The sequence below is a fragment of the Onychostruthus taczanowskii genome, unplaced genomic scaffold (assembly GCF_017590055.1).
Source record: "Onychostruthus taczanowskii isolate IOZ18803 unplaced genomic scaffold, ASM1759005v1 scaffold91, whole genome shotgun sequence".
In the NCBI taxonomy this organism is placed as follows: domain Eukaryota; kingdom Metazoa; phylum Chordata; class Aves; order Passeriformes; family Passeridae; genus Onychostruthus; species Onychostruthus taczanowskii.
The window spans coordinates 447,544-457,904 of NW_024507105.1; the positions used below are offsets into that span (position 1 = coordinate 447,544).

Genomic DNA, 10,361 nt, shown 5'->3' on the forward strand with positions numbered 1-10,361 from the left:
GGCCTTTTTGGGGGGGGGGGGAGACACACACCCCGACCCCCTCGCTGTCCCCGCAGGTCCCTCCGCCGGGCCAGCTCCCGGTGCTCGGATCCAACCTGGCTGCGACCGGAGACGCGACCCTGGGCCTCGCTGTGCCGGGTGAGCGGCAGCGCCCTGGGGCTGGCCCTGGCCGCCAGGCACCGCCCGAGCCGCCGGGCCGCCGAGGAGCCGCCGGGGCTGGAGCCGCCCCTGGGCAGCGCCACGCTGGGGCTGCTGGCCCTGGACGTGCTGCACAAGCTGCCCAAGAGCGACGGCACGGCCCTGTGGTACCTGAACGTGGGTGCCCGCTACGCCCTGGGGCCCGTGCTGGTGGGCTCCCTCCTGCCCCAGCTCATCCTCACCCTCCGGAGGTTCCGGGCAACCCCCTAGACCACACCCCAGAATGGTGGGGAGTGAGGGGGATCTGCTGCCGGTTCGTCTCCACCTGTACAGGGACCCCCAAATTGAGTAGGGGGTGTCTGCTCTGTTGCCAGTTCATTCTCACACTCCTTTTGCCACAGGGACCCCCAAACTGAGTAAGGGGTCCCCGCTCCTGTCCTGGTTCATCCTCACCCTCCCTTTCCGCAGGACCCCCAAACTGAGTGGGGGTTTCTGCTCTATTCCCAGTTCATCCTCACCCTCCCTTTCCCCAGGGACCCCCAAATTAATTGGGGGGGTTTCTGCTCTGTTTCCAGTTCACTCTCAGCCTCACTTTCCCCAGGACCCCCAAACTGAGTGGGGTGGGGGATTTCTGCTCTATTCCCAGTTTCCCCGGGACCCCCAAATTGGGTGGGGGGCCCTGCTCTGTTTCCAGTTCACCCTCACCCTCCCTTTCCCAGGGACCCCCAAATTGAATGGGGGGTCCTGCTCTATTCCCAGTTCACTCTCACCCTCCCTTTCCCCCGGGACCCCAAACTGAGTGGGGGGTTTCTGCTCTGTTCCCAGTTCACTCTCACCCTCCCTTTCCCAGGGACCTCCAAATTGAATGGGGGGTCCTGCTCTATTCCCAGTTCACTCTCACCCTCCCTTTCCCCCGGGACCCCAAAACTGAGTGGGGGGCCCTGCTCTGTTTCCAGTTCATCCTCACCCTCCCTTTCCCCCGGGACCCCAAATTGAGTGGGGGGGTTTCTGCTGTTCCCAGTTCACTCTTCCTCCTTCCCCCCAAACCGAGCAGTTGTCCCGGTTCCCGCTCACCCTCAGCTGCCCCCGGGACCCCCCCTCACCGCGGGTAGGGGGTCCGTGCCCCCCGGGGGTGCCCCGTGCCCAGCGGGTCTGGGGGCACAGCCCAGGGACAGCCGGGGACACTGAGCTGCCACCGCTGTCCCCAGCTGTCCCATCCCCTCCGCAGCAGGGATGGCACCCCCCCCGACCTGCCGGGACCCCCCCCGACCCGCCGGGACCCCCCCTCACCCCGGTTTGGTACCAAATAAAGCTCCAGAACCGAGCCGGGTCCCGAGTGCTGGGGGGGGGGACACACGGTCAGAGGGAGGGGACAGCGGGGACAGAGCCCCCCGAGCCCGGGGGTGACAAAGGGGACCCGCCCAGCTCCCTCCCTGCGCCTCTTGCGGTGCCTGGGGAAACTGAGGCACGTGGGGACATAGGGCAGGAAAAGGGACACGGGGACAAGAAAAGGGACACGGGGACAAGAAAAGGGACACGGGGACACCCCCAGCACCCCCAAAGGCAGCGGGCCCGGCGGGTATTGCCAGAAACAGTTTATTTATACAAGGACGAACATCGGTGACATCTTACAAAATACCGAACCGAGACCCAGAGCGAGCGTGAGCGGGGACGGACGGGGGACACGGGGGACACACGAGGGGGGGGGACACACGAGAGGAGGGGGGGGGACACCAGCCCAAAGCAAGCCGGGCACGCTGCCGGGGGGGGGCAGAGACCCTCCTCCCCTCCCCAAACCCCTCTCCTGGGATGGGGAGGGGGATCCCCCGCCACTCTCGGGGTGTCCCCAGCCTTGGGGACACGCACGGTCCCCCCTCCTCACCCAGGAGAGGTGACAAGGACAACCTCGTCCCTCTGTCCTAATTTGGGACCACCCCAAATTCCCCCCCACCCCCGGAATAATTTAACCCACGATGTGCTGTCCCTGTCCCCCCCCCTCCTCCCCCCAATTAAAAAAATACTATTAAATAATCCATCTGTAATAAAATTATATCCATTTTTTTGGGGGGGGGATTGGGTGGTTTTCTCTCTTTTAAAGCTAAAATCGCTCTGAGGCCCCTCCGGCTGGTGACAAAACAGGAAAATAAAGTGGTTTTTCCTCTATTTTTTTTCCTTTTCTCTCTTTTTTTTTTTTTTCTTTCTCCTATAAGGATAAATTTGATCCCAACAAAGGCGCCGGGGTGACAAAGTGACAGGGGGGTGGGGGACAGGGCTCGTCCCTTTGTCTCACGTCCCCATCCAAAACGGGGAGGCCGAAGGGAAAAAAAAAAAAACCCCAAGAAAATTAAGAAAAAGCCCAAAACGAAGGGAAATTAAGGCATTAAAAAAAAAAAAAATACTCACTTAAAGGCACGAATATTTCCCATCGCCTCCCCCGGGGGGGGGACGGATCCGGAGCCAGGGAGGGAACGAGGCAGGGGGAGACACAAAAATAGGGGGAAAATAAGGAAAAAACCCTAAAAAAAACCTCGAGGAGCCCCGGGGGGGTCCGGGCAGCGCCGGGGGGACCCGACGGACACGGGGGGACACGGGGGGGACACGGGGGGACAGGGGGTGCTGGTGGAACTGCTGCTGCACAAGAGACACGACCGCAAACACCGCGGGGAGCCGGGGGCACAGGACGGGCGGGGGGATTTTTTTTTTTTGTGTTTTTCTCCTCTTTTTAATAGAAAAAGAAAATATTTTCCTCTTTTTTTTTCTGGTTTTCCTTTCGGTTTCTGCCTTTTTTTTTTTTTTTGATTTTTTTTTTTTGCGTGTGTTTTTCATCTCTTCCGGGTGTTCCTTGGTTTGCTGGATGATCCGGGCGGGTCAGAGCGTGGGCTCGGCCTCCATTGGCTCCTCTGCTGGCCTGGCCAGGGCAGGGACAAGTGTCTGTCACCCCCAGTGTCCCTCCCGGTGTCACACCCTGCTCCATTCACCCCCTCACCATGTCCCCAAGTGTCACACCCTCTGTGTCCCCCGTGTCCCCACGAGTCATACCCTCCCCGTGTCCCCCCGGAGCCACACCTGGCTGCATTCACCCCCCCACCATGTCCCCCAATGTCACACCCGCCGTGTCCCCCAGTGTCACATCCTCTCCATGTCCCCCAGTGCCACACCCTCCCTGTGTCCCCATGTTCCCCCTTGTCCCCCAGTGTCACACACCCCCCTCATGTCCCCCTGGTGTCACACCCGGCTCCATTCACCCCTCCAATGTCCCCCAGTGTCACACCCTCCGTGTCCCAACGTGTCATACCCTCCCCGTGTCCCTTGTGTCCCCCGTGTTCCCCCCAGTGTCACACCCAGCTCCATGTCCCCCTTGTCCCCCCATATTCCCCAGTGTCACACCCCCCTCAGGTCCCCTGTGTCCCCCAGTGCCACACACCCCAGCTGTGTCCCCCCGGTGTCACACCTGGCTCCATTCACCCCACACTGTGTCCCCCTTGTCCCCCCGTGTCCCCCAGTGCCACACCCCCCAGCCACGTTCCCCAGTGTCACACCCAGCTCCACTCGGCCCCACCGTGTCCCCCTTGTCCCCCTGTGTCACACCCCCCAGCCGTGTCCCCCGGTGTCACACCTGGCTCCACTCAGCCCCACTGTGTCCCCTAATGTCACACCCCTGCCATGTTCCCCCATTGTCACACACTCCCCATGTCCCCCATTGTCACACTTCCCCCATGTCCCCCATTGTCACACTCCGCCCGTGTCCCCCATTGTCACACTCCCCCCGTGTCCCCCCGTGTTCCCCATTGTCACACTCCCCCTGTGTTCCCCATTGTCACACCCCTGCCATGTTCCCCCATTGTCACACACTCCCCATGTCCCCCATTGTCACACTTCCCCCATGTCCCCCATTGTCACACTCCCTCCGTGTCCCTCCGTGTCCCTCCCTGTCCCCCGTGTCCCACCTGGCCTGTGGCTCCGTCCCGGCGCGCTCGGCGCCCACGGACAGCAGGGCCATGGCTGTCACCGTCTCGGCCTCCTCGGTGTCCCCGCGCTGCGCCTCCAGCAGGGACCGGCCCACGGCGGCGGCGAAGCGCCGCACGGAGCCCCAGTGCCGGCCTGCGGGGACAGCAGGGGGCTGGCACGGAGCGGCCGCTGTCCCCCCGTGTCCCCCCGTGTCCCCTCCGTGTCCCCGGGGACCCCTCGGGGAGCTCCCGCGGCCCCGTCCTCACTCTGGATCTCGATGACCTTCTCCAGCGTGGCCACCGCGTTCACGTTGGGCTTCTGCTGCAGCAGGGCCGGGTCCAGGGGCTCCAGCTGGGGGGCACACCCTGTCAGCTCCCCCAGACTGCCACCAACCCCTCTAGACTGCCACCAGCACCCCCAGACTGCCACCAGCACCCCCAGCCAGCCACCAGCACCCCTAAACTGCCACCACCCCCCTAGACTGCCACCAGCACCCCCAGACTGCCACCAGGCCCCCCAAACTGCCACCAGCACCCCCAAATCCACGGCAGGGATGGGACCAGAGCCCCTCACCAAGCAACGAGGGGAAACTGAGGCACGGCATGGGGCGTGCGCCCCAACACGGCCCTGGGGAAGGGCTGGGGGGCTCGGGGTGTCCCCCCCGTACCTCGAGGCCGAGCAGGGCGGTGACACAGGCCTCCGAGGCGTCGCAGATGGCCGTCAGGTCGTGTCCCCCCTCCAGCGCCAGCACCACCCGGCCCCCCGCCAGCATCATCAACTGCTTCGTCAGGTGCCCGAAACCTGGGGGGGCACCGGGCACGGGGTGAGGGGCGGCCGGGCCGGGGTCCTCACCCCGGGATGCCCCCGGACCCCACTCACACTTGGCGGTGACGGAGTAGCCACCGAGAGGGGACAGGTGGCCCTCGACGGCGTCGAAGCCGGCGGAGACCAGCACCAGGTCCGGGGAGAACTCCTTGGCGATGGGCATCACCACCGTCCTGGGGGCAGCGGCGGCTCGGGACCCCCCCGGGGCTGGGGGAGCCCCCCGGGAGGGCAGGGACACCCCCCCAGGACGTGGGGACCCTCCAGAGTACAGGGACAGCCCCCCAGGACGTGGGGACCCCCAGAGTACAGGGACACCCCCCCAGGATGTGGGGACCCACCAGAGTACAGGGACAGCCCCCCAGGACGTGGGGACCCTCCAGAGTACAGGGACAGCCCCCCAGGACGTGGGAACCCTCCCAGAGTACAGGGACAGCTCCCCAGGACTTGGGGAGCCCCCCAGGGAGCAGGGACCCCCCCAAGGTGTGCAAGGACCCCCACCAAGGTGTGCAGGGACCACCCCCAAGGCGTGAAGGACGCCCCCAAGGTGTGCAGGGACCCCCCCAAGGTGTGCAGGGACCGCCCCAAGGTGTGCAAGGACCCCCACCAAGGTGTGCAGGGACCCCCCCAAGTTGTGCAGGGACGCCCCCAAGGTGTGCAGGGACCCCCCCAAGGTGTGAAGAATCCCTCCAAGATGTGCAGGGACCCCCCCAAGGTGTGCAGGGATCCTCCCAAGGTGTGCAGGGACCCTCCCAGCATCCAGAGGACCCCCTGATACAGCCTGGACAGCCCCCCAGGATGTGGGGACCCCCAGAGTACAGGGACACCCCCCCAGGATGTGGGGACCCACCAGAGTACAGGGACAGCCCCCCAGGACGTGGGAACCCCCCAGAGTACAGGGACACCCCCCCAGGATGTGGGGACCCTCCAGAGTACAGGGACAGCCCCCCAGGACGTGGGAACCCTCCCAGAGTACAGGGACAGCTCCCCAGGACTTGGGGAGCCCCCCAGGGAGCAGGTACCCCCCCAAGGTGTGCAAGGAGCCCCACCAAGGTGTGCAGGGACCACCCCCAAGGCGTGAAGGACGCCTCCAAGGTGTGCAGGGACCCCCCCAAGGTGTGAAGAATCCCCCCAAGATGTGCAGGGACCCCCCCAAGGTGTGCAGGGATCCTCCCAAGGTGTGCAGGGACCCTCCCAGCATCCAGAGGACCCCCTGATACAGCCTCCCAAGGACTCAGGAACGCCCCCAGGGGCTCAGGAACCCCCCCAGCACACCGGAACTCCCCGAGGCAGAGCCCCCTCCCACCCTGGAGCCCCCCCGCGGGTGCAGCCCCCCCACCTGAAGGCTGTCAGGTACTCCACGTCCCCGATCGGGGGGTCCACGCCGCCGGTCCAGGCGATGTTGATGTTGTAGCCCACGCCCAGCCCGCTGCCCACCTGGCCACAGCCACAGGTGACCCACCCCGTGCCACAGCAGGGGGGGGCACGGGGGGACTCCCACCCCCCAAATTCCCCCCGGTACCTCCTCGGGGGCCCCGCTGCCCGGGAAGAAGTTGCCGTCGTCGTAGCGGTGCAGGGAGATGTAGAGCACGTGGGGGTCGCTGTAAAAGGCCTGCTGGGTCCCGTTGCCGTGGTGGATGTCCTGGTGGGGGGGCACCCGGGTGTCAGGGACCCCTCCCCACACCGGCCCCAAAGCCTGTGGGGTCCCCCCTGACCCCCCCTTACCCAGTCCACGATGAGGATCCTGCCCACGCTGAGCCGCTGCTGCAGCAGCTTGGCCGAGATGGCCACCGAGTTGAAGAAGCAAAAGCCCCTGGGGACAAGGGACAAGGGACGAGGGACATCAGTGGAGAAGGTGGCCCTGGGAGCGGGGGGTGGGCCTGGGCAGGGGTCCCGGCCCCGTCCCTGTACTCACATGGCCGTGGACTCCTCGGCGTGGTGGCCTGGGGGGCGGATGACAGCGAAGCCATTCTGGGGGACAGAGAGGGACACGGGTGGGACACAGAGGGATGTGTGTGACACAGAGACACGTGTGGCATTGGGGCACAATTGGGACAGAGAGGGACACGGGTAGGACACAGACACGTGTGGCATTGGGGTCCAATGGAGAGAGAGGGACACAGAGTGTGGCATTGGGGCACAACCAGAACAGAGGGACACAACTGGGACAGAGAGGGACACAGGTGGGACACAGGGATGTGTGTGTGACACAGAGACACGTGTGGCATTGGGGCACAACCGGGACAGAGAGGGACACGGGTGGGACACAGAGGGATGTGTGTGACACAGAGACACGTGTGGCATTGGGGCACAACGGGGACAAAGGGACACTCACGGGACAGGGAAGGACATGGATGGAACACACACGGGACAGGGAGAGACACAGGGATGTGTGTGTGACACAGAGACACGTGTGGCATTGGGGCACAATTGGGACAGAGAGGGACACGGGTAGGACACAGACACGTGTGGCATTGGGGTCCAATGGAGAGAGAGGGACACAGAGTGTGGCATTGGGGCACAACCAGAACAGAGGGACACAACTGGGACAGAGAGGGACATGGGTGGGACACAGAGGAATGTGTGTGACACAGAGACATGTGTGGCATTGGGGCACAACTGGGACAGAGGGACATGGATGGGACAGAGAGGGACACGGGTGGGACACAGAGACACGTGTGGCATTGGGGCAGAGGGACCCACACGGGACAGGGAGGGACACAGGGATGTGTGTGTGACACAGAGACACGCGTGGCATTGGGGCACAACCGGGACAGAGGGACACGCACGGGACAGAGAGGGACACGGGTGGGACACAGAGGGATGTGCATGTGACACAGAGACACACGTGGCATTGGGGCACAACCGGGACAGAGGGACACTCACGGGACAGAGAGGGACACCTGCAGGGAGGCAAGTGACAGTGACACAGGCTCACCTTGACCTCCCCTGCGGCCACTTTGAAGGCCAGCTCGAGCAGGCAGCCCACGGCCGTGCGCACCGCGCTGGACGAGTGCAGCTCGTTCCACACCGTGTCACTGTCCACCTGTGGGGACACCGGGGCTCAGCGGGGCACGGCCACCCCGGGGACACCCCCAGCCCTGCCCCCAGACTCACCCCGATGCCCCCGCACGGCAGCACCGCGTACGTCTTCGGAGTGATGGGACCTGCGGGGTCAAGGCGTGATGGGGACACGGGGATCCCGTGGGAAAAGGGGATCTCTGAGCACCCCAAGGGATTGGGAACGCCAGGGGACAGGGGGATCCCATGGGATTGGGGGAACCCCAGACACCCCAAGGGATGGGGGAACCCCGGGGGACAGGGGGATCCCATGGGAAAAAGGCACCCCAAGGGATGGGGAAACGCCAGGGGACAGGGGGATCCCATGGGAAAAAGGCACCCCAAGGGATTGGGAATGCCACGGGACAGGGGGATCCCATGGGAAAAGGGCACCCGAAAGGATGGGGAATGCCAGGGGACAGGGGGATCCCATGGGAAAAAGGCACCCCAAGGGATTGGGAATGCCAGGGGACAGGGGGATCCCATGGGAAAACAGCACCCCAAGGGATTGGGAACCCCAGGGGACAGGGGGATCCCATGGGACCCCTGAACACCCCAAGGACTGGAACCCCCCATGGGACACAGACTCTCCTGGACACCCCAGGGGATGGGGACCCTCAGGGAACAGAGGGATCACAAGGAACAGGGCAGCAAGGTGACCCCAGCTCCAGAGAGGGGGTTCCCAGGCATGGGGGGGACCCCCAGCACCCACCCAGCAGCTTTTTGCTGTCCAGTTTCTGGCGGTTCAGGGGGCTGGTGCCGTAGAGCAGCGCGTGGTGCTCCGAGTGCACCGTCTGGATCTCCTCCAGCGTCGCCTTCCTGCCCCGGATCCGCTGGGAAGGGGCACAGGCTGAGCCCCCCGGGGCTCCCCGTGCCATCCTGACCCCCCCCAGGACACGGGGAGCCCCCTCCTCACCTCGCACTTGCCCAGCAGCCCCGTCTCCTGCAGCCGGGACCAGATGCTCTGGATGCGGCCGGCGTGCTCGGGGTGGATGGTGGTGTTGCCGCAGGTGCACTGGTGCTTCAGCATGAACGTGTCGTACACCACACCTGGCACGGCACAGCTGGCACGGCTGGCACCCCGGGACACCCCCAGGGAAGGGCAGCCCCCGGGGGAAGGGGGGTGCCAGGGGATATGGGGATCCCCAGGCACCCCGAGGTGTGGGGAACCCAGGGAGACAAAGGGGATCCGTGGGACTGGGGGACGCTGGGAACCCCAGGGGACAGAGGGATGCTATGGAGTAGGGGGACCCTAGGACATTCCAAAATATTGGGAACCCCAGGGCACAGAGGAATCCTATGGAGTAGGGGAACCCTAGGACATTCCAAAATATTGGGAACCCCAGGGCACAGAGGAATCCTATGGAGTAGGGGGACCCTGGGACATTCCAAAATATTGGGAACCCCAGGGAACAGAGGGATGCTATGGCACTGAGGGATGCCAGGACATTCCAGTATTGGGAACCCCAGGGAACAGAGGGATCCTATGGCACTGAGGGATCCTGGGACATTCCAAAATACTGGGAACCCCAGGGGACAGAGGGATCCTGTGGCACTGAGGGATCCCTGGGCACCCCATAGGATTGGGAACCCCAGGGGACAGAGGGATGCTATGGCACTGAGGGATGCCAGGACATTCCAGTATTGGGAACCCCAGGGAACAGAGGGATCCTATGGCACTGAGGGATCCTGGGACATTCCAAAATACTGGGAACCCCAGGGGACAGAGAGATCCTATGGGGTAGTATTGGGAACCCCAGGGAACAGAAGGATCCTATGGCACTGAGGGACCCCAGGACATTCCAAAATACTGGGAACCCCAGGGGACAGAGAGATCCTATGGGGTAGGGGGACCCTGGGACATTCCAAAACATTGGGAACCCCAAGAGACTGAGGGACGCCCCACTCAGGGGGACACTAATCCTATGGCATGAAGGGACCCCAGGACATTCCAAAACATTGGGAACCCCAGGGCACAGAGTCAGGGGACCCCTGGGCACCCCACAGGATTGGGAACCCCAAGGAAGAAGAGAATCCCACAGGAGAGGAACATCCACAACCCCGCCACGGAACGGGACCCTCGGGGGTGGGGGGACACAGCCACCCCTGACACCTCCCACGGGACAGGAGCCCCCCACGTGACAGAACCCCGGGGCACAGGGACCCCCCGACCCCCCAGAGCCGTACCTGTGGTGAAGAGGTGCTTGGGGGGCCCCTCGGGCTGGGGGGGTTTGACGCTGGCCGGGGACGATTGGGTGCGGGCGAGGGCGGGGTGGGGCAGAGCCAGGACCCCCAGGGGGGGCGCGGGGAAGAGCTGCAGCGGCGCCTCGGGGTACACCTGGGGAGGGGGCGGCGTGAGTCACAGCAGGGCACTGGCAGGGGGGGGTCACAGC

General features: G+C 64.5%; 2 protein-coding genes across 10 annotated transcripts in view; one reads left to right on the plus strand and one right to left on the minus strand.

Annotated features, from left to right (window-relative positions):
* Positions 1-1,479, plus strand: part of G6PC3 (glucose-6-phosphatase catalytic subunit 3) — a 5,275-nt gene extending 3,796 nt beyond the window's left edge. Inside the window, exon 7 of one of the 2 annotated variants that reach the window (XM_041426237.1) lies at positions 57-1,479. In XM_041426237.1, the coding sequence (XP_041282171.1) occupies positions 57-554 (498 nt within the window). In that variant the 3' untranslated portion in view covers positions 555-1,479. The remainder of the gene's footprint in view (positions 1-56) is intronic. The other variant, XM_041426239.1, reaches the window with a different exon arrangement.
* Positions 1,480-1,847: 368 nt separating this feature from the next.
* Positions 1,848-10,361, minus strand: part of HDAC5 (histone deacetylase 5) — an 18,980-nt gene continuing 10,466 nt past the window's right edge. For all 8 annotated transcript variants that reach the window (XM_041426236.1, XM_041426235.1, XM_041426231.1 and 5 more), the window contains exons 14-27: positions 10,156-10,306; positions 8,885-9,018; positions 8,681-8,801; positions 8,026-8,075; positions 7,847-7,954; positions 6,824-6,879; positions 6,634-6,721; positions 6,431-6,550; positions 6,248-6,345; positions 4,966-5,084; positions 4,754-4,887; positions 4,353-4,437; positions 4,086-4,239; positions 1,848-3,046 (exon numbers count right to left, since the gene is read on the minus strand). In XM_041426236.1, the coding sequence (XP_041282170.1) occupies positions 3,007-3,046; positions 4,086-4,239; positions 4,353-4,437; positions 4,754-4,887; positions 4,966-5,084; positions 6,248-6,345; positions 6,431-6,550; positions 6,634-6,721; positions 6,824-6,879; positions 7,847-7,954; positions 8,026-8,075; positions 8,681-8,801; positions 8,885-9,018; positions 10,156-10,306 (1,458 nt within the window). In that variant the 3' untranslated portion in view covers positions 1,848-3,006. The remainder of the gene's footprint in view (positions 3,047-4,085; positions 4,240-4,352; positions 4,438-4,753; positions 4,888-4,965; positions 5,085-6,247; positions 6,346-6,430; positions 6,551-6,633; positions 6,722-6,823; positions 6,880-7,846; positions 7,955-8,025; positions 8,076-8,680; positions 8,802-8,884; positions 9,019-10,155; positions 10,307-10,361) is intronic.